This window comes from Caretta caretta, chromosome 6 (assembly GCF_965140235.1).
Source record: "Caretta caretta isolate rCarCar2 chromosome 6, rCarCar1.hap1, whole genome shotgun sequence".
Lineage (NCBI taxonomy): Eukaryota > Metazoa > Chordata > Testudines > Cheloniidae > Caretta > Caretta caretta.
Genome location: NC_134211.1, coordinates 84,815,294 through 84,839,179, shown reverse-complemented (window position 1 = coordinate 84,839,179; position 23,886 = coordinate 84,815,294). Strand labels below are relative to the sequence as shown.

General features: G+C 44.6%; 1 protein-coding gene across 2 annotated transcripts in view; it reads right to left on the bottom strand.

The window, feature by feature from the left end:
• The window catches only part of LOC125639133 (signal recognition particle subunit SRP54), a 78,958-nt gene that overhangs the window by 14,227 nt on the left and 40,845 nt on the right, over nt 1-23,886 (bottom strand). The window contains exons 1-2 of one of the 2 annotated variants that reach the window (XM_048855685.2): nt 12,480-12,639; nt 1,984-2,160 (exon numbers count right to left, since the gene is read on the bottom strand). The exons of the other annotated variant lie outside the window; for it this stretch is intronic. Of the exons in view, the coding sequence (XP_048711642.1) occupies nt 1,984-2,160; nt 12,480-12,572 (270 nt within the window). The 5' untranslated portion in view covers nt 12,573-12,639. Of the gene's footprint in view, nt 1-1,983; nt 2,161-12,479; nt 12,640-23,886 lie in introns of those variants that run through there. 2 annotated transcript variants of the gene reach the window in all.

Below are 23,886 nucleotides of genomic sequence, written 5' to 3'. Positions count from 1 at the left end.
GTGGTGTGTCTCTGGGCTTGTCTACGCTTACATTTTATAGCGCTCTAACTTGCTGGCTCAAGGGTGTGAAAATCACCCCCAAGCGCAGCGAGTTTGAGTGCTTTAAAGCGCTAGTGTGGACAGGCTCCGAGCACTAGAAACTGCGCTCCCAGCACTCGGAGCTGTTCCCCTCGTGGAGGTGGATTACCAGAGCGCTCTCCCAGCGCTCACGCGTGACCACACTCTCACTTCAAAGCGCTGCCATGAGAGCTACCGCGACAGCGCTTTGAAGTTTCTAGTGTAGACGTAGCCTGTACCCTCACTACAGCTGGCTCTCCAGTGCCTTCCCTCAACACAGTACAGATGGGAGAGTGCTATTCAAAGGAATACAAGTACTGGCCACGTACTTTTCTTAAAGGCCTTATCCAAAGCCCATTAAATTCCATGGGACTCTTTTCACTGACTTCAGTGGGCTTTGGATCATGCGCTAAGAAGTGGCTTTCTGGAGTGGACTGAAAAGGAAACAATCTTTTTGTACTTTATGTAGGAGAAGGCAGTTCACCTGTACTCCTAGCCTTGCATACAATGTCCCATCATTCATCCTGGCCTGGCCTCCTGCTGATTGCGGATAGTTGGGAACATTTAAATGAGAGATTTGCATTGGGAAAGACCAGGATAGATTCTGAGTGGTTGGGGATAACTTTGACTCAGAATAATACTTGAATACAGGCATAAATCTGTGACCTCCTTAGCCAGTACTGAGTGACTCATGCTGCGCTCCCCACAGATTCCCTAAACAAACAGGATATGAGCAAGCCTAAGAACTGCCCTTTAATAAAGCACTTTTACTTAATATACTGTCATTTTTAGTAAGTTGCACGCTTTACATGTTTTTGTTCCTTATCCCATCCTTTGTCCACTCCAGCCAATATTCATGTTCCTCTTTCCCAAATGAAGATAAGCTTCAGCCCAATAACAGAGTTCAAAGCTACAAATCCATTATGGATTAACTCCACAGTTTCCCTTGTAATTTGCGTTTGTCCCAATTTCTGTTCCCCACATACCCTCTTCCCTTTTGCTGAAGTTCCAGTTTTCCAACCTGGCCTCTCTCATACCCACAATTTCTCTCTTTCCCACCTAGTTTAACTCAAAGCCCATGGAAAAGAGAAATGTGATCTACAGCCCCTTCCCACAGCTACCCTCTAATTAACCAAACCCTATGGCAACAACACTTTTTCAGGAAGAAACAAGCAGAATACCCATACCAAAACCAGGATACTCCTTGTGGGAGCCCCACTAGTAAAGCTCTTCATTGGAGTCGGAGTTCTTTAAAGATGTGATGGGTGTATTGACACAGTGGTATGGTTGGCTGGTTAGTTCCTCCAATGTGCCATCACTCAGTGGCTAAAGCATAGTAGCACACACTCCAATGGATTGAGACAAGCAAGTATCTCCTCCTGTGTACCTATACTTCCTGGGTTACTGACACCACAGTGAACTTATTCAAGACAAAGTATTAAAGACAGTGTTCTACCCTTCCAACCCAACATGAATTAGTGGGGATCAGGAAAATATGGAAAGTTTAATTAAAATGTAGATGTTGAACTTGATGTAGTCTAACAACATACTTCAAAATATATTTTTGGTATTTTCTGAAACATCTCAATTTTTTTATTTTATTTTTCCAAGTTCTCTACTGTTCCCTTTTATTATACTGGAGTTGCTCACTGTGCAAAACCTGGGGGTGCTACAGCACCCACACATCCCTAGTTCCCCGCCTATGTGAACTCCTTAACGGTTAACCGTTTAACCGATAGAATTTTAATAGGTTACATGGTTACTATTTTTAAACCCTATTTACATCCCTAACTGTAATTGGCTAAAATAAAATAGAAGTCAGATTTGAATTCAATAATTATTTTTGTTTCTTCCAAGTGCAAAAAGTGGTTGTCACTTTTCCAGTAAATGGCAAATGAAATAAAGAATTATCTGTAACAAACCTACAGGATCAACAGAAGGCAAGAGGTCTTTTTTTTCTTGCACCGGATCTTCTTCATCTGTGCTATATTCTTCCATGGTTTCTCCACTTGCAAAGTGAATGACCCTTCTTGGGATTTTCTTGTTTTTTCCTATGATCCCCAGTTCCACATTCTCAAAGCCTCTATCGCCATTTGAGTGCAGCTGTAACAAAGAAAATAATGGTTTCAAAAACACAAGCTTCTGCAGGACAAGCAGTGAAACTGGAGGCTTGGTTCTTTCAAATATCTGTCAGCTCATCTAAAGTAGCAGAGATCACTGAGAGCTTTTCTGAAAATTGAGGTGGAGTTTGTTTTTCAAGTGATGCAGCTGTAAGGTAGCATTTCCCAAACTTATTAAAGCTGAGCTCTCCATTTCAAGAAAGCTAAATTAATCACATTCACTTCAACCCTGCCATCACTACAAGTTATATTGTGTAGATCTTCACTACATGGCACATCCTTTCTTTTCTCTACATGCTTTGGTGAACAATGAAATATTTAATGTTGACATTTAAAATATCATCATTGGCATCTGAGTTAACACTCATTGAAATGAATGGAGGTCAGAATTCTTAACTGTTTCAGGCTCTTTGCAAATTCAGGCAGACAACTCTTTCACATAACATTCAATTCATGTTTGCAAGGTATCCTTCAAAACCATGAGAATTAAGGTTGACACACTGAAAAACAATGGAAAGGCCTGTCCATGGTCTCCCCCTTTCACACACACACACACAGTTTAGTCCTTCAGGCCTACCCCGAGGAGGGGTCACAACCCACGCGTTGAAAAATGCTGTTGTAGGGGATGAAATCAGGATAGAGTGATTTAAATGAAAACCATTTAAATAACCAATTGTCATCATGACCTAAATCAGCAACCATACAACCTTGATTTTAATCATGTTTTGTATTTGTACTTGTTAGTTCTTTTCCTAAAGAAAAATAGTTGATTCTCATTGGCTGGTAACTATAAAAACATGTTGATTTGCAAACAGACTTTACACTAAATCTGAGGCTTATTTTTTTTTTTTAAACCAGGAGGATACACTGTGCCTATATACATTTATTTAATTATACAGCTCAATTTCAATTAATTTTGATTTCTTATTTTTTACATTATTATGTTAGAAAGTAGCAAATTATACACTTAATTACTAGACTATTTTTACTTGCAATATATGCAATTAAAAGAGCTCAAAACAGCATTTTAATTTTTTATTATTAATTATTATTAAATAAAATTCCTTAAAATTTGCCGCACACTAGAAAAAAAATGTTATCAAAACATGTTTTGCATTTAAGAATCAACTGATTTATTAAACTAGGAATTATTATCTGCAGTTAGTGAATTGAACTGATTGTTTCTGGTCTCACCATGTCCTTCCAAATTATAGAAACAGTATATCTCATCCTCTCATACTTAGTTTTCATTCATATATTGGAAGAGGAAAATGAGCTTTTCAGCTTTTTCAAACTCCCAATTGGTATCTTAGGGCTCATCTACACTTGAAATGCTGCTGCAGCAGCGCTGCTGTAGCGCTTCAGTGTAGACACTACCTACGCAGATGGGAGGGGTTCTCCCATCAGCACAGGCACTCCACCTCCCCAAGAGGCAGTACCTAGGCCAACTGAAGAATTCTTCCGTCAATCTAACACCATCTACACTGGGCATTCGGTCGGCTTACCTACGCCGGTCGGGGGGGGGGTGTGGATTTTTCACTCCTCTGAGCAACGTAGTTAAGCCAACTTCATTTTCTCAGTATAGACCAGGCTTTAAGTATTAATGAGCTAGTCACTGAACTGAACTAGTTGAATAAGCTGAAATGAAGAGAATATTCTCTCTGCTCCTACAGAAAAAGGCTATTGCTGTCAAACACTGGTTTAGCACATCAACAAATTCTGGTACCAGGTGCTTATCCAGCGACTTCAACAAGTTCAGTGGTTTGATTCTCTTTAAAACCTGGCAGCAAACATTACTGCTTAATATTTAAATTAAATACAAAAAAAAAATGATTTCAATAGATAAGCTTAGGCCTTAACATAAATTGTCAATTTCAAATCTGAAAACAGGCTTATTAAAAAAAACAAACTATATTTAATTTTAAATTTAAAAGTCCAATTTAAATAAAAAATGTTTTAATCTATTTTTATCCACTCTGGATTAAACTAATTCCCTTTTATACAGATATCAAAAATATTAAATCTAGATAGTTAAGTGTATGATCTACATTATTATTCTTACTTCCCCTCCCCCCAAAATAGATGTTAAAAACTTCCCTGTTCTACTTAGTAAACATTTTTTACATCTCAAATCTTGCCCCCTTGCTTCTCTCACAAGACCACAGCTACAGATAATAGAACTAATCTACTAACAGCACCTTTTTTAAAATTATGTTTCCAAGTCATTCAAACTCACCCAATAATATGGTCTTCAAAGATCAGATTTTTACTGCTATCCCCAATGATAACATTACTTCCATCCCAGAACAGATATCAGTTTGAAAATGAACTCCAAAGATTTGGAAAAGCAGGCAAGTCTAAAGATCAAACTGACACACAATGTAAATCTAAATAATTCTGAAATAACTAAATCACAGCATATAAAAGAAAGAGAGAAAGCTGAACTTTACGGTACCATCAGAATTAATTGTTAAGCAGATATCTTCCAACACACATGCCACCAAACAGTGGAAAGGAATTTCATGCTGCTTTTATTTCTCAACAACCTGAATTCAACACCTCAATCCCAACACGTATAGAGAAGATGCCAGCAAGAAGATGAGTTTCCATACACTTAATGGGACTGCATAGATCTGTAAGTTTTAGACACATTTTCACAACAGAAGGAACATACTAGGTCCTTTAGAGACAGGAAGACAAGGTCTCTGACATGAAGAGCTAGCAATCTATATGAGCAACATACAAGAACGGTATACAACAAAAAGCAATATGATTGAACAGTTGCATGCAGTGTTGGTCCCACGATATTAGAGAGACAAGGTGGGTAAAGTAAAGAGTTGGTCCACCTTTGTCTCTATGATTGAGCAGTGACATTTAGAACACTATTTGTTAATTACATGAATGGAACACAAAAATGTCAACATACATAAAGGCTTACAGAAAACATAACATTCTGTACAGTGAAAAAAAATCCAGCCTATTATGTTGTGAGAGAGTCCCTCTACTCTACAAAAAAAGTAGTTATTTAAAATATTAACCAAAGCTAGCAACAGAAATATTCACCACCATACTAATGCTCAAAAAACAAAAAATCCTTACAGTCACAATGCGGCTGAACAAAAGACGAGTTTCTATCAGGTGGTTTGGAGGATTCTTTCAGATACAAACAAGATTCATATCTTTAACATGAACAGATAAAATCTCTTCTGCCTTGGCAGTATAAAGCTTATTAGTGCTAATGCAGCATAATTTTAGCTGTGTCAGTTCTAGGATATGAGACACACAAGATGGGTGAGGTAATATCTTTTATTGGATCAATTTCTGTTGGTGAGAGAGACAAGCTTTAGAGACACGCTGAGCTCTTCTTCCAGTCTGGGAAAGATACTCTAAGTGTCACAGCTAAATGCCAGGTGGAACAAATTGTTTAGCATAAGTAGACAGACACTGGATTTATGGTTTATTACTACAATCTGTAATCCACTAACCCTCCCTCTTTTCTTCCCATGACTGCATATGCGTTAAGGGGCCACTCTGCCTTGAATGGTCACTTAGCACATATTCTAACTACTTATGCTAAACAAGTAGTTATGCATTTGGTTTGTAACAGTTGTCAATTTTCCTTTGCATGTTTGTGGCACAGTTTACACCAATTACATTAAAGCGGCAGTAGTCTAATGGGTTGGGGGGAAGGGGGTTATATTCAGTGAAAATGTTGGAATCCTGCATCCCAATTCCCAGAGCCACTCCCCAAAATTCCAGGATCTGGAAGTTAAATTTGTGGATAAATAAGTTTGTCCTATCTCTGTAAAGGCACAATAAGAAATCCCTGTCCTTCTAAGATCACTTCCTGTTAGTTTGTGTAGTTTGGGTTATCCTTAAACTAGCCCCTCACAATTAACCAGTAACATTCTGTTGAATAAAAAGACTGTGCCCTATGTTTTGGGATTTTAAGCACTGATCAGTATTTATGTAAGTAAGTAATACACACCCGTATGTAAGACACAGGAGGTAACTCTTCTGTGCTACTTGGCACAGGTGAGGCCTCAGGCTGAGTACTGCACCCATTCTGGGCGCCTCACTTAAAGAAAGATGTGGACAAATTCAAGAGAGTCCAGAGGACAGCAACACATGATAAAAAGTTTAGAAAATCTGACCTGTGAGGAAAGGTTACAAAAATTGAGCATGTTTAGCCTTGAGAAAAGACGACTATAGGGGGACCTGATAATGTTCAAATATACTCAGGGCTATTATAAAGAAGACAACAATTATTCTCTATATCCACTGAAGGTAGGACAAGAAGTAATCAGCTTAATCTGCAGCAAGGGGGACAGGTTAGATTTTAGGAAAAACTTAACTATAAGGATAGTAAAGCACTGGGATAGGTTTCAAGAGATGTTTTGGAATCCCTGTCATTAGAGGTTTTTAAGAATAGGTTAGACAATACTTGTCAGGAAAGGTCCAGGAAAGAATACTTGGTCCTGTCTAAGCACAAAGGGCTGGACTAGATGACCTCGAGGTCCCTTACAAGCCCTGCATTTCTATGATTATATAAATTTTAAACAACATTTAGACTGAAATTCTGTTCTAATGTATTAAATGCTTCACCGACATGCAAGACAAGTCCCTATCCCACAGATTTTTACAGTCTAAACAGACAAAGGAAAAAAGTGGGGGAGAAGAGAAGACAAACCAATTTATTTTTTTACGATTACATTCAGGTTGTATGATCTCAGCTTAACTTTGATAAGTCAAAACCTATGAAAATGCTGTCTCTAATGTCAAAATATTTAATGTGAAAGTGCTTAGTTTGTATAACTTCACTGTCTTGTGCTACTTCAAGATTAGCTTCAGTTCTTTCAAATCCATACAATTATGAAGTCAGGGATGAAATCACTTGAATCTACCAAGAATGTATTCCCTTCACTACTTTAAACAAGAGATCTAGTAAATACTGCATCTGTAAAGCAACATGAATGTCATTTGAAAACACACTGCAGCACCAGGAAGTAAATCAAATTTTTTTCAACAGTTTTGCTGTACATTAACTAGTAGAATTTACAATGTAAATCCCTGTAAGTCTAAAGTCTACATACACAGATGCTCTTCCACTGTTGTTCTTCTCCTTTCCCCATCTCTGTGCTTACAAATGGTACAAATGCTTAGAATAAAAATGGCTAGCTGGCAACTCATGAATGAGGTCTCCTACTAATTCTCAACCCATAGGTAATCTATTTTGAATAATGAAGAAAACCTGTTCAGTTGTTTGAGAATCAGACATTAAACTACACAGGTGCATTTGAAAAAGTATTTATTGAAACAGCTTTTCTATTTTGGCTTCTTTTAATTAAAGTTAAAAGATTACCTTAACATCTAAAACAGAGGTGGGCAAACTTTTTGGCCCAAGGGCCACATCTGGGTATGGAAATTGTATGGCAGACCATGAATGCTCACAAAACTGGGGGTTAGGGTGCAGGCTCTGGGGTGGGACCAGAAATGAGGAGTTCAGGGTGCAAGAGGGTGTTCCAGGCTGGGTCTGAGGGGTTTGGCAGGTGGGAGGGGGAATTGGGGCAGGGGGTTGGGGTGCAGGAGGGGGTCGGGGTGCAGGCTCTGGGCGGCGCTTACCTCAAGCAGCTCCTAAAAGCAGCAGCATGTCCCCTCTCCAGCTCCTACATGGAGGCACAGCCAGGCGACTCTGTACGCTGCCCTGTCTTTAGGCACTTGGGGCAAGGGCAGCATATGAAGCCCCCTGGCTGCCCCTACACTGTTGTAGAAGCAGCAGTGATCTGTATGCTATGTATAACCTGTATGTTCAAAAGGTCTGTTATCTCTCTTCCTCCCCCTGCCCCCCCACTTTTGAACAGCTCCCAGGTAGACAAGGTGTCTGGGACTAATTAGGCAGCGCTCACACACCCAATGCATGGACACTGTCCAAGGTGGAGTGTGACCAACCAGACACGGCCAAGTCACATCTAGTAGCAGGCCATGAGGAGCAGGTCCTTAAAAGGGGAAGGGGCCATGTGCTCAGGAGTGCACTCACAAGCCTGTACCTCCTGTGAAGGCCCTTCGCCCAGACCGCCTGGCCAGTGATTTGCCATTGTGCCCCAGGAAGACTTACTTTCATCGCACCGTCCATCGTTGTGCTGTGGGACACTTACCTTAAAGGATCCTGACATCTCCAGTGCCCTGCCTGTCCTGGGAGCGTGAGTCTGCGTCTGTGAGCATGAGACCCTCTCCCACCCCTTCTTTTGAGGCTTAGCTAACAGTATAATAAACGTGCTGCTTTCTGCCAAACACTGGTGGGTCATTAATCCTCCCTAAGCTTACTAGCTGACCCAATTTTGGGTAACATACACATAGGAGCCAGAGGGGGGACATGCTGCCTCTTCCAGGAGCCATGCAGAGTGGGGCCAGCCCCCAACGCCGCTCCCAGCTGGCATGCCGGAGCAGGGCAAGCCCCGGACCCTGCTCCCCAGCGGGAGCTCGAGGGCCAGTTTAAAGTATCTGGAGGGCCGGATGCTGCCCCCGGGGCCGTAGTTTTCCCACCCCTGATCTAAACCTTAACATTGCATTAAATTATAGAAGTCAGTAAATTCTAAGATAGTTTCCACAGTAGCCTTTACTGTAACTCCTGTGTATATGTGTTACAATAGAGCTCTTTGTTACATATCCACACAATGACAATGCAATACACCATAGAAATTATAATAATGGAACTGCACTTGTCTGTGCTACTCCTACAGTAAAACTGTAATGATTCGATATTTATTATGTTTAAATTCCACTTTTCCACTACCCTTAAATGTATGTATGTAGCATTGTGCACTGCTACATCTATAAAGTAAAAATCCTACAATCTTAACATTTAATTAACACAGTAGTTTGCTTTTAGTGTTATTCAAATTCCATTCTTAAGAGGTTCATAGCTCAAAGAAATCAGTATCTAAACAATTTAAGAACTTGGGAAGTGTGACTCAGACTAAATTAGTACACCTTGAAGGGGCTAAATATACCAGTGGATTATTACACTAGCTTTTCCATTGGCATACCTGAGCTCAAATCTTAAATTGGATCACAAGCAAAAATTAATTTAGTAGTCTCATCTCATTCGTGCACTTCATAAAAGCATCACACAACCAGCAGTTTGCTAAGAACAGTAGCCCAAGAACAGAATAGCAGAAGCAATAAAGACTTGGCAATTCTTTGTGCTTGTGATCTTCAACATATACCCCTTCCTATGCATCCAAACAGCTAAAACTCTCACCCAAGCTCACATCATCTTGTGTCTGGATCACTATAATGACCTCTGCTCCAGCCTTGACAAATGCAATCCTCCCCCACTCATATCCATTCAGAATGCTAAGGCAAAGATCATTCTCCCAGCTCATCACTTTGACCATATCACCTCACTCTCTGCATCCAACCACTGGCTCCCCCTTCTCCATCAAATCACAGCATTTGTCTTCAGCTTCAAGGCCCTTCTCAACCTATTCCCGCCCCCATCATCTATCATATGCTTTATTAAGATGTCAACTCCTGTCTCTGCTCCATCAGCCTTCTCCACCTTACTTGTTTTCAAACAAGTATCTTTGTGCTCTCTCCCATGCTATCCCACAAAATTGGGAGCAGCTTCTTGTAAACATCTATGAAGCTACTTCATTGTGCTCTTTCAAATCCCTCCTTTAATATGACACCTGCACAAATCTTGACAATGGTTAGGCTCCTGACACACTGAAACTGCTGCCTATTATGCTGACCAATACAATCTCATTGTTTCCTTGTGTCTGTATCCATCTGTCTTATACTAGATTGTAAGCTATTTGCAGCAGGGATAGGGTGACCAGACAGCAAGTGTGAAAAATCAGGATGGGATGGTGGGTAATAGAAGACTATAAGAAAAAGACCCCAAAATCGGGACTGTCCCTATAAAATCGGGACATCTGGTCACCCTAGGCAGGGCTTTTTGTTCTGGGCTTGTACAGTGCCTAGCACAATAGGTCAGGATCCGTGACTGGCTCCTAGGTGTTACTGGAACACATATATAATAATAGAAGACTTGGGTGCTTTAACAGAGCTGCAAGTAAGCTACCATGGCACCTGCTATAGTATGACTGACCTAAGACAGTGCTACAAGGCCTCCTCAGTTTCACATGTACTCAATTCACACATTTAAAGAAAAATGCCAACAGAAAAAAGTAATATGTAAACCAGGGCTGTGCATCAAATCTTTTCAATCCATCAGCCTCATCACTTGTTCAGATCAGAAGTCCTCAAAAATTCTGTACCAAAGAACGTCCTTACTTTGTTTCAGGTAAAACTTGTCAACCTACACAAGCCTCAGTATAGGACAAAAGATCTAAAATGAGAGTGAAATAAAGATCAGGAAGCTTAAAGGAACACTGAAAAAGTTGGCAGGCTTTAGTGAGAAATATTTCCATACACACTACCTTCTAATGCCTTTATTGATCCTATTTTCTTTTGTTGTTGGGTTTTTGGGGGGAGGTTTGCATCTTTTTTAACATTTCAACTGAATTTAATAAGTTTTCTACTGAGGGCAGCAACCATCAAAACACAAGAACTGAAAACAGCTAGTGGCTGGCTATAAAAGTGAAACTCTGAAATGCAAAAAGTAAACAAAGCATGGAGTAGTAAAAGAGCATATTAGGTTTCTTTGGGGGGGCGTAAATGTTCACTTTTGGTCATCTCAGATGTCACTAGTAGCAGAGGTAAGGAAATTTGTCGGGTTAACGACTATTTTTAAGAAGTAATGTCCTTTATATGTAAGATGGCTATATCTCAATACACTTGCCAAGTTAGCACCACAACTTGCTGAAAGCTGAAACCTGTCTTAATTTAAAATTTATCAAACTCATTTGTAACAGGCGTTATTTACTGAGAGAAACACAAGAAATCTGGGCCAGTGCAGATGTCTGAAGTGTTTAAAAAAAGGGAGCACTGTCCCCTCTGAACAAAATGAAGCAATTAATATTCTAGTATAAAACCTGAGACAGGTGAAGACCTAGTAAGCTTCCAATTTCCCCAGTGCTACTCATGAGCCTGGATTCTGCAAAATCTTCCATGTGCAGAACTCTTAATGAATTCACTGGGAATTCTATGTTGGAGGGCTTGCAAGATAAGGCCTGTGAATCAGGTAACACTTGGGGCCACCACCTCCACAATGCTGCTGCCCCCTGTTGAAAGAGATTAAAAAAAAATTGACAAGATAACACTATCCCACCAGCCAGTCATTATTATACCAAAGCCAAAAACTACATTGACTTCACTTGCATACCCCCACCCAGTTACACTGTTTAGCTAGTTTTGCCAGAAAAAAGTCTTTGTTCACAACCTAAATGGAGTGAAAACAAATTAAAGTTCTATTTTGGGGGGGGGGGGGGGAAGGAAGCAAAAGCATGACATACATTGTAGTAAACTGTTGCGCTGCTTTGGCAAGCAAGAAAACAAAATGTAAGCTAGGAGAAATACTGAGCTTCTCACACTTAAATCAAAATCCAAGAGACATATTTTGCCCACAATCCAACCCTACCGACCACTTGCCATCACCTATTAAACTCTACAGAGCCATCCCCTGTAGGGTTTCAAATAAGCCTTGACAAGAGTGGACAGCCATATTTCAAATCAATCATGAAGTTATTGAAGCAATCATTTATGGAAGAGGTCCAATTCTCTAAAGGTGGGAGGAAAAGCCATAGAAAGGATCTTCAAGCTATACATTACAAGGTAAAACAATGTTGTGTCTATATATATTTGACAACTGTGTTAAGCCACAGGAAGAGGCAAGTAACGTCTAGGGCTTGGGAGGTTATTATTTTATTACCATCAAAATAAACAAAAAATGTGCAGTTATGTAGCATCTTCTATCCAAGACTCTCCAAGCACTTTACAAACATTGACGATCTCCGCTCCCACGCCAGCCCTGCGGGGCAGGGAATCACTACCCTGTGGTGGGACAGGCGGGCCATGGAGCCGTGGAAAGGTGATTTGCTGAGGACCGCACACAGGAAGCGCTGGAAAAAGAACCCAGGAGTCCTGACTCCCAGGCCCCTGGCTGTGGCTACGGACCCACGCCACCCGCCTTTGCTCCCCTAGGGGCCGGGCAGCCTCTGTGGCGAGCAGCAGCTGCCTCACTGGCCCTCGGAAGAACAGAGAACAGGGTCCGGCCAGTCCCCCCCAGGGGTGGTGTTAGGTGGCCGGGCCGGGCCCGGCCCGGCCAGCCCCTCCCTTGTGCGGGGCGGGGAATGAGGGCTCAGCCGGTGCCTAAGCTCCTGGGGAAGCCGGTCTCACCTGCTCCTGTTCCATAGCGCCGGGGGCAACGGGGGATGCGGTCCCGGCTGGGGAGGCGCAGTACAGGGTGATAGCGGAGAGACCCTGCTCCATACCACCGCCAGCGCGCGGAGTCCGCCCGGCCCTGGGAAGTGAGGTCACGAGCGGCCCCGCCCGCCGCACGCACCCCCGAGGCGCAAGGGCGGGGAGAGAGGCCGTTGCCAAGCAACCGGCTGGGCCTGGCACCTCCTGCGGCGGGGTGCGGAACAGCGTCCGTCCCTGCAACCCCGGATATGGCCCGGCTGCACAGCCAGGGCGCCGCGCGCCAGGGATCCCCCGAACGCAGGACCCCCCCCATAGCCGGGCCTCCCCGCGCGCCAGAGATCACTCAACCCAGGACCCTCGCCCCGCCGCCAGAGACCCACCCCCAGAGCCAGGCTCCCCCACTGCCAGAGACCCCCCCCCTCAGTCAGCACCCCCCCGCCGGCACCAGAGACCCGCCCCCGTAGCCGGGACCCCTGCTGCCAAGCAGAGACCCACCCTCACAGCCAAGCCCCGCACCACCACACTCACAGTCAGCCCCCGCGCCGCCAGAGACCCACCCTCACAGCCAAGCCCACCACCACCTCCAGAGACCCCCATAGATGCACCACCACCACCATCCCCCCCAGCTGCCATCCCAACAGCCAGACCCCACAGCCAGGACCTCTGCTGCCAGAAACCCACCCCCATAGCCAGGCAACCCACACCCACAGCTGGACCACTTGAAGTCACTACCACCCACCTTCACAGCCAGACCCACCACAGCCACCGCCACCCACCTCCCACAGCTGATACATATTTACTGTATAAATAGAATACCCTTTGATATGGAATAATTAATTTAGGTTATTACAGTATTATTATTTATTTGCTTAGCAGGTACCCTTATCCAGGGCAACTTACAGTGCATACAAAGTATTATAGTTAAGCACAAGTACAAAAATGTTTACAAATAAGAGCAAGAGGTTTTGTTTGTTGTCATAGTTGATGTCTGATTGTTCTTAAAACATAAAAATAAAACTCGATACTTTTAGTTCTTGATACAATATGGTAGCAGACTACAAATGCAGAACAGAGCATATGTTTAAAATGTAGAGTGCAACATAGCAAAAGGGCACAGGTATGTTGCTACTAATGAGCATCTACTGTACGCACTTCCACTCAGAGAGACCAGAACCCCCGTGACACTGGTAAACCTGATGCCATCTCTTGTCAAGTCTGTAGGCATCAGCTGAGCACTGACAGACTGTTGACACTCGGTACTTCAAAGAAACACCCTGGAACCTCCATTTTTGCCACTGAGATATGATTATGATATGTTTTGTACAAACTATGCCTTGTGAGGCATCATTTTAAAAGTCTTGATCTGTTGAACATTAATATCCTGTTGCATTGTATGTAGTGTTGTATGTGAAGTTATGAAGTATTGCTATATGTGCTACTGAAATATGTTGTGAGGTTGGGAAACACCCACAGCCAGCCTTTCAGTTACAACAAAGGAGGGCCAGACAGTGCTGATGGCCAGTCAAAAAAAGAAACCACTATCCGAGAGGCTCCTTAAAGAAGGTATGTACTGCTTGACCAATGGAGACTGACTGACCCCCACATCACAGCAAGGATTTTTCTAGCAGCTGGAAGAAGGAATAAAAAGAGAGACAGTGACATCATCACTTGGCCTCTCCCCCATATCAACACCTGGATGCATCTGATGACGCGGGTTTTAGCCCACGAAAGCTTATGCCCAAATAAATTTGTTAGTCTCTAAGGTGCCACAAGTACTCCTTGTTCTTTTTGGAAAGACAAAGACTTCGAACTGGGGAAGTTTGGTCCCAGGCTGGAAGGTAGTCTTAGCCTGTGTATTGAGGAACCTTAACCTGCTTGCATCATCTGTCAAGGTGAGACACTGCTTGATTCAAATCCTGCTTAGTCTGTAAAATTTAGACTGCTGATTTATTTTTATTTCTTAAGTAACCAACTTTGATCTCTGTGCCTACCACTTATAATCACTTAAAATCTGTCTTTCTGTAGTTAATAAATCTGTTTTATATTTTACCTAAAACAGCATGTTTTGTTAGAAGTGCTTGGGAAATCTCAGCTCAGATTATGAAGGCTAGTGTATGTCCATTCCACACTGAGGGAGTGGCAAATTGTTTAATGAACTTGCACTGCCCAAGGGAACCTTGAGCAATGTAAGACGGTACAGTTCTGGGGTGCAAAACTGTGCACTGGGGGAAATTGGCTGGAGCTTCTCTATTGATGGTTCATGAGCATCTGGGAGATCATTCATGGAACTCAGTCGAATGTGTCCCTACCTTTCAGAAGCTTGTAGCTTGACATCAGCATCACATTGTGACAGGCAGCCAGGTTGGTGGGTTTGGGGGCCTCAGTGATCCCACAGTCCAGGTTGCGCCCGGGACCCTGTGACACAGACTCATAGCTGGAAACCAAACCAGCTCAGCTGTTTGTTAATTTTGTTCCAAATAGTTATTAGTCTAATAAGACTTTATTTAGTGTTTAGACTCTATGAAATGATTGTAAGTTGCTGCATGCATTAATCTCACTTGTAATGTCTGTATTCCGTACTATAAGGAAACATGTATGTTTTGCTTTATAACTTTTAAAATGTTTGCTCTGAACTTGTGAACCCAAGCAAGAAAATCCTCCCCTCCACTCATTAAGGAGGCCTATCAAAATTAAACAGGCTATTAAGGAACATCACAAGACAAAGGATTGGTGAATGGCCCTATCGCACCTTGGAAATGCTATGTGCAATGTGAGTTCATCTCATTGACTGAAAGTAATCTCATTGACTAAATGTAAAAGATAAAATAGGTCACAAGAAAATCTTTCATCTTTTTGCTATTCGAATTCTCACAGGGCCAGAGACACTAAACTAAGACAGATCCCCAGGGGTTACCCCGGGTCTGCCCTGAAAGACATTTTGAATAAAAAAAAAGCACAAGAACAAATCCGCACAGAAACACCCCTAGATCTCCGATGAGGAGTATTCTATCTGCTACCCAAGTTCCATAAACCTGGAAATCCTGGACACCCCATCATCTCCGGCTTTGGCACCCTGACAGCAGGATTGTCTGGCTATGTAGACTCCCTCATCACGCCCTACGCTACCAGCACTCCCAGCTATCTTCGAGACACCACTGACTTCCTGAGGAAACTACAATCCATCGGTGATCTTCCTGAAAACACCATCCTGGCCACTATGGATGTAGAAGCCCTCTACCCCAACATTCCACACAAAGATGGACTACAAGCCGTCAGGAACTGTATCCCCGATAATGTCACAGCAAACCTGGTGGCTGAACTTTGTGACTTTGTCCTCACCCATCACTGTTTCACATTTGGGGACAATGTATACCTTCAAATCAGCGGCACTGCTATGGGTACTCGCATGGCCCCACAGTATGCCAACATTTTTATGGCTGACTTAGAACAACGCTTCCTCAGCTCTCATCCCCTAATCCCCCTGCTCTACTTGCGCTACATTGATGACATCTTCATCATCTAGACCCATGGAAAAGAAGCCCTTGAGGAATTCCACCATGATTTCAACAATTTCCATCCCACCATCAACCTCAGCCTGGACCAGTCCACACAAGAGAATCATAGAATATCAGGGTTGGAAGGGACCTCAGGAGGTCATCTAGTCCAACCCCCTGCTCAAAAGCAGGACCAATCCCCAATTAAATCATCCCAGCCAGGGCTTTGTCCAGTCTGACCTTAAAAACTTCTAAGGAAGGAGATTCCACCACCTCCCTAGGCAACGCATTCCAGTGTTTCACCACTCTCCTAGTGAAAAAGTTTTTCCTAATATCCAACCTAAACCTCCCCCACTGCAACTTGAGACCATTACTCCTTGTCCTGTCCTCTTCCACCACTGAGAATAGTCTAGAACCATCCTCTCTGGAACCACCTCTCAGGTAGTTGAAAGCAGCTATCAAATCCCCCCTCATTCTTCTCTTCTGCAGACTAAACAATCCCAGTTCCCTCAGCCTCTCCTCATAAGTCATGTGTTCCAGACCCTTAATCATTTTTGTTGCCCTTCGCTGGACTCTTACCAATTTATACACATCCTTCTTGTAGTGTGGGAAAAACTACAAGATCCACTTCCTGGACACTACAGTGCTAATAAGCGATGGTCACATAAACACCACCCTATACCGGAAACCTACTGACCGTTATACTTACCTGCATGCCTCCAGCTTCCATCCAAGACACACCACAAGATCCATTGTCCACAGCCAAGCTCTACGATACAACTGCATTTGCTCCAATCCCTCAGACAGAGACAGACACCTACAAGATCTCTATCAAGTATTCTTAAAACTACAATACCCACCTGCTGAAGTGAAAAAACAGATTGACAGAGCCAGAAGAATACCCAGAAGCAGGGGTGAAAGTAAGTTAGAGGACTTACCGGTACGCCGGAGTCCTGAGCAGGGGGCATGGCCTCAACCGGAAGAGGCAGGGCCTTAAATCCCCGAGCCCTTTAAATCCCCGCCTGAGCCCTGCTGCCCGAGCCCTGGGGTAGCGGTGGCTGGGCTACATTGGGGATTTAAAGGGCCCCGGGGCTCCCACTGCTGCTACCCCAGGGCTTTAAATTGCCCTCTCGGAAAGCCGGTCCTGGTACGGCGCACCAGCTCTTACCGGTACGCCATACAGGGGCGTACCAGCTTACTTTCACCTCTGCCCAGAAGTCACCTACTACAGGACAAGCCTAACAAAGAAAATAACAAAACGCCACTAGCTGTCACCTTCAGCCCCCAACTAAAACCTCTCCAGCGCATCATCACAGATTTACAACCTATCCTGAAAAATGATCCCTCACTCTCACAGATCTTGGGAGACAGACCAGACCTCACTTACAGACAGTCCCCCAACCTGAAGCAAATACTCCCCAGCAACCACACACCACACAACAAAAACACTAACCCAGGAACCTATGCTTGCAACAAAGCCCGATGCCAACTCTGTCCACATATTTCTTCAAGTGACACCATCATTGGACCTAATCACATTAGCCACGCCATCAGGGGCTCGTTCACCTGCACATCTACCAATGTGATAAATGCCATCATGTGCCAGCAATGCCCCTCTGCCACGTACATTGGCCAAACCAGACAGTCTCTATGCAAAAGAATAAATGGACACAAATCTGACATCAGGAATCATAACATTCAAAAACCGGTAGGAGAACACTTCAACCTCTCTGGCCACTCAGTAAAAGATTTAAAGGTGGCAATTTTGCAACAGAAAAGCTTCAAAAACAGACTTCAACGAGAAACAGCTGAGCTTGAATTAATTTGCCAACTAGATACCATTAACTTGGGTTTGAATAGAGACTGGGAGTGGCTGGGTCATTACACATATTGAATCTATTTCCCCATGTTAAGTATCCTCACACCTGCTTGTCAACTGTCTAAATGGGCCATCTTGATTATCACTACAAAAGTTTTTTTCTCCTGCTCATAATCGCTCATCTTAACTAATTAGCTTCTCACAGTTTGTATGGCAACTTCCACCTTCTCTGTATTTATACATATATCTTCTTACTTTATGTTCCATTCTATGCATCCGATGAAGTGAGCGGTAGCCCACGAAATCTTATGCTGTAATAAATTTGTAATTCTCTAAGGTGCCACAAGTACTCCTGTTTTTTTGCGGATACAGACTCTCACGGGCTGCTACTCTGAATTCTGTTGCTTGGGCCATCCTCTGGAGTGGAGTGGCCGGAGCCTCCCCCCCCCCCCACGTTCTTGGGCGTCTGGGTGAGGAGGATATGGAACTTGGGGAGGCAGGCAGGCAGTTATACAATGGATGCAGCGGGGGTCTGTGCTCTTGTTGGCTTTCCTGCAGTTCCAACCGATGCCTCATCATGTCCGTTTGCTCCCCCATTAGCCTCAGCATCGCCTCCTGCCTCTGCTCTTCGTGCTCACTTAATGCTTTCCTGGCCTCTGCCACTGAATGCCTCTATGCATTAAGCTGTGCCCCATCAGTGCAGGACAACTTCATGAGCTCGGAAAACATGTCATCGCGAGTGCGGTTTTTTTGCCTTCTAATCTGCGATAACCTCAGAGACGGAGATGATAGGGGGAGCATAGAAACATTTGCACCTGGGGGGCGATAAAAAGGGAGAGTAAAATTTAAGATGATACATTTCTGAGAACAGAAGGGAGACTCTTTCACAGTGAATCAAGCAATTCACAGCAGACAGCACATGTGCTTTAGGTACAAGGTCACATTTTGCCTTTTATATTGAGCACCTGCCAGTATGGAGACACATCACACACAGCTGGGTAACAGAATTCGGTTTCCAGGCAGCCACAGTAAGCCTTTTGGTACACAGGGTTGACTTCTTACGCCTTCATACCATGTGGGAATGGTTTCAAACTGCAGCACCATCCTTTCCCATAGCAAACAATGCCGTTTGGGTTTCACATTTAAAAGGAGGGGCTGCAGTTTTCAGGTGGATGTGCAGCACATACCTCCCCCCACCTCCGCCACGTGGCTATTTTCTGGGATGATCCCTTTTAGCCAAGCGCAAACAACCCAGCATGAATGGGGTCTTTTTACTGTTCCCTTACAAAAATTCCCCTATTTCAACCAGGTGACCATGAATGATATCACTCTCCTGAGGCTAACACAGAAAGATAAAGACCGAATGTTGCTTGAATACAACCAAAACCCAGGACCATTCGCTGCCATGCTTTGTGCTGGAATGATTCCAGACTACTTGCTACTGGCTTGGCGCGGTAAAGTGTCCTACTGTGGAGGACGAAATAAGGCAGCCCTCCCCAGAAACCTTCTGCAAAGGCTTTCAGAGTGTCTCCAGGAGAGCTTCATGGAGATGTCCCTGGAGGATTCCCGCTCCATCCCCAGACACGTTAACAGACTTTTCCAGTGGCTGTACTGGCCGCAAATGCATCCCAATTCTTCAGGGCAAATCAAACATTAAACACTATTACTGTTAAACCCTGAACTGTAGTTACAAATGTGCACTCACCAGAGCTGCCTTCTCCGGCTTCAGAGTCAGGGATCCCGCCTTGGGAGGGTATTGGCTCCAGGGTGATAGAAAGGTCCTGGCTGCTGGGGAGAATGGATTCACCACTTGCCTGCTGTGCATTCTCCTCCTCCTCCTCCTCTTTCTCATCCACAAAATCCTCCTTCCTGTTGGGTGAGACTCCCCCCTTGCAGGTGTCCATGGACAGTGGTGGGGTGGTAGGGTCCCCCGCTAGAATGCCATGCAGCTGATCATAGAAGCAGCATGTATGGGGCTCTGACCCAGAGTGACCGTTTGCCTCCTTTGTCTTTTGGTAGGCTTGCCTGTGTTCCTTAACTTTTACGTGGCATTACTGTGTGTCCCTGTTGTAGCCTCTCTCCATCATGCCCTGTGCGATTTTGGAAAATATATTCACATTTCTTCTTTTTGATCGGAGTTTGGCCTGCACAGATGCTTCTCCCCATACAGCAATCAGCTCCAGTGTCTCCCTTTCGAACCATGCTGGAGCTCGTTTGCGACGCTGAGGGGACTGCATGGTCACTTGTGCTGCTGAGCTCGCCACGCTGACCAAACAAGAAATGAAATTTAAAATTTCCCGGGGCTTTTCCTGTGTACCTGGCTAGTGCATTGGAGTTCAAAGTGCTGTCCAGAGTGGTCACATTGGAGCACTCTGGGATAGCTCCCAGAGGCCAATACCCTCAAATTGCGTCTGCACTACCTCAAATTCGACTCAGCAAGGTCGATTTTAGCACTACTCCCCTCACCGGGGAGGAGTACAGAAGTCGATTTTAAGAGTCCTTTAGGTTGGTTGTGTAGACGCATTCATTTTAAAATCGACCTAACGTGGCTAAATTTGACCCAACCCCGTAGTGTAGACCAGGGCTCAGATGGAGATACTGGGTAAGCACTGTTGATACACAGAATACTGTAGCCCACTGCCCAGTCTAGGAGAGGGAGAATTATGGAATTCTACCCCAGGACTGGTAAAGGCACAAAGCCTGACACCTGAGGGGCAGCATGTAAAGAGACCAGGAAAGCAACTGAGGTGTAGCTAGCCCTGTAACTGAGACAGGATGGTTTAAGGAAGAGCACAGCTGCTGCAACCACCACTACTACAAAGGCAAGAGAGGCTGGAGGAGAACTTTGACTCCCTACACACACACATACTGTACAGAATTCATGTGTGGGCATGGGAGAAGAGTACAAGGGCTGTGCTGTCTATATTTAGAGACAGTGATCTTCATTACATGTGGCAAGGACCCCAAACGTAGTACAAACCTACATAAGCTTTGTAGAAGGGTACATTGTAAGAGTAAACAAATAAATAAAAATGGAACAAACAGCTTGAAATGGTGCAGGAGATAGAATCTTGACAATTTTCTTCAGTATCTATAACCTTAGGTGGAAGACTGCATTTCTGCTGTCAGTAATGGATAGGATTGTAGAGCATTCAACAACAGAGATCCATTTAGGTCATAATGATTGGTTGTGAATTCTAAAAAGAGCTGTTATCTCCTTTTTAAAGATGTATTATTCCACAGAACCCACTTCTAGTGAACTAAGCCCTGGTCTACACTAGGACTTTAGGTTGAATTTGGCATCGTTAAATCGATGTAAACCTGCACCCGTCCACACAATGAAGCCCTTTATTTCGACTTAAAGGGCTCTTAAAATCGATTTCCTTACTCCACCCCTGACAAGTGGATTAGCGCTTAAATCGATGTTGCCGGCTCGAATTTGGGGTACTGTGGACACAATTCGATGGTATTGGCCTCCGGGAGCTATCCCAGAGTGCTCCATTGTGACCGCTCTGGACAGCACTCTCAACTCAGATGCACTGGCCAGGTAGACAGGAAAAGAACCGCGAACTTTTGAATCTCATTTCCTGTTTGGCCAGCATGGCAAGCTGCAGGTGACCATGCAGAGCTCATCAGCACAGGTGACCATGATGGAGTCCCAGAATCGCAAAAGAGCTCCAGCATGGACCGAACGGGAGGTACGGGATCTGATCGCTGTTTGGGGAGAGGAATCCGTGCTATCAGAACTCCGTTCCAGTTTTCGAAATGCCAAAACCTTTGTGAAAATCTCCCAGGGCATGAAGGACAGAGGCCATAACAGGGACCCGAAGCAGTGCCGCGTGAAACTGAAGGAGCTGAGGCAAGCCTACCAGAAAACCAGAGAGGCGAACAGCCGCTCTGGGTCAGAGCCCCAAACATGCCGCTTCTATGATGAGCTGCATGCCATTTTAGGGGGTTCAGCCACCACTACCCCAGCCGTGTTGTTTGACTCCTTCAATGGAGATGGAGGCAATACGGAAGCAGGTTTTGGGGACGAAGAAGATGAGGAGGAGGAGGAGGTTGTAGATAGCTCACAGCAAGCAAGCGGAGAAACCGGTTTTCCCGACAGCCAGGAACTGTTTCTCACCCTAGACCTGGAGCCAGTACCCCCCGAACCCACCCAAGGCTGCCTCCTGGACCCAGCAGGCGGAGAAGGGACCTCTGGTGAGTGTACCTTTTAAAATACTATACATGGTTTAAAAGCAAGCATGTGAAAGGATTACTTTGCCCTGGCATTTGCGGTTCTCCTAGATGTAGTCCTAAAGCCTTTGCAAAAGGTTTCTGGGGAGGGCAGCCTTATTGCGTCCTTCATGGTAGGACACTTTACCACTCCAGGCCAGTAACACGTACTCAGGAATCATTGTAGAACAAAGCATTGCAGTGTATGTTTGCTGGCATTCAAACAACATCCGTTCTTTATCTCTCTGTGTTATCCTCAGGAGAGTGAGATATAATTCATGGTCACCTGGTTGAAATAGAGTGCTTTTCTTCAGGGGACACTCAGAGGAGCCCATTTCTGATGGGCTGTTTGCCTGTGGCTAAACAGAAATGTTCCCCGCTGTTAGCCACAGGGAGGGGGGAAGGTTGAGGGGGTAGTCACGCGGTGGGAGGAGGCAAAATGCGACCTTGTAACGAAAGCACATGTGCTATGTATGTAATGTTAACAGCAAGGTTTACCCTGAAAGAGTGTAGCCACTGTTTTATAAAATGTGTCTTTTTAAATAACGCTGTCCCTTTTTTTTTCTCCACCAGCTGCATGTGTTTCAATGATCACAGGATCTTCTCCTTCCCAGAGGCTAGTGAAGCTTAGAAAGAAAAAAAAACGCACTCGCGATGAAATGTTCTCTGAGCTCATGCTGTCCTCCCACACTGACAGAGCACAGACGAATGTGTGGAGGCAAATAATGTCAGAGTGCAGGAAAGCACAAAATGACCGGGAGGAGAGGTGGCGGGCTGAAGAGAGTAAGTGGTGGGCTGAAGACAGGGCTGAAGCTCAAATGTGACGGCAGCGTGATGAGAGGAGGCAGGATTCAATGCTGAGGCTGCTGCAGGACCAAACCAGTATGCTCCAGTGTATGGTTGAGCTGCAGCAAAGGCAGCTGGAGCACAGACTGCCACTGCTGCCCCTCTGTAACCAACCGCCCTCCTCCCCAAGTTCCATAGCCTCCACACCCAGACGCCCAAGAACGCGGTGGGGGGGCCTCCGGCCAACCAGCCACTCCACCACAGAGGATTGCCCAAAAAAAAGAAGGCTGTCATTCAATAAATTTTAAAGTTGTAAACTTTTAAAGTGCTGTGCTTAAAGTGCTGTGTGGCATTTTCCTTCCCTCCTCTACCACCCCTCCTGGGCTACCTTGGTAGTCATCCCCCTATTTGTGTGATGAATGAATAAAGAATGCATGAATGTGAAGAAACAATGACTTTATTGCCTCTGCAAGCGGTGATTGAAGGGAGGAGGGGCGGGTGGTTAGCTTACAGGGAAGTAGAGTGAACCAAGGGGCGGGGGGTTTCATCAAGGAGAAACAAACAGAACTTTCACACCGTAGCCTGGCCAGTCATGAAACTGGTTTTCAAAGCTTCTCTGATGCGTACCGCGCCCTCCTGTGCTCTTCTAACTGCCCTTCCTGCAGCTTTTGAAACAGACCAGAGTTCCTGAAGATGCGAGCATCATGCACCTTTCCCGGCCATCCCACGTTAATGTTGGTGAAACGTCCCTTGTGATCCACCAGAGCTTGCAGCACTATCGAAAAGTACCCCTTGCGGTTTATGTACTCGGCGGCTTGGTGCTCCGGTGCCAAGATAGGGATATGGGTTCCGTTTATAGCCCCACCACAGTTAGGAAATCCCATTGCAGCAAAGCCATCCACTATGACCTGCACATTTCCCAGGGTCACTACCCTTGATATCAGCAGATCTTTGATTGCGTGGGCTACTTGCATCACAGCAGCCCCCACAGTAGATTTGCCCACTCCAAATTGATTCCCAACTGACCGGTAGCTGTCTGGCGTTGCAAGCTTCCACAGGGCTATCG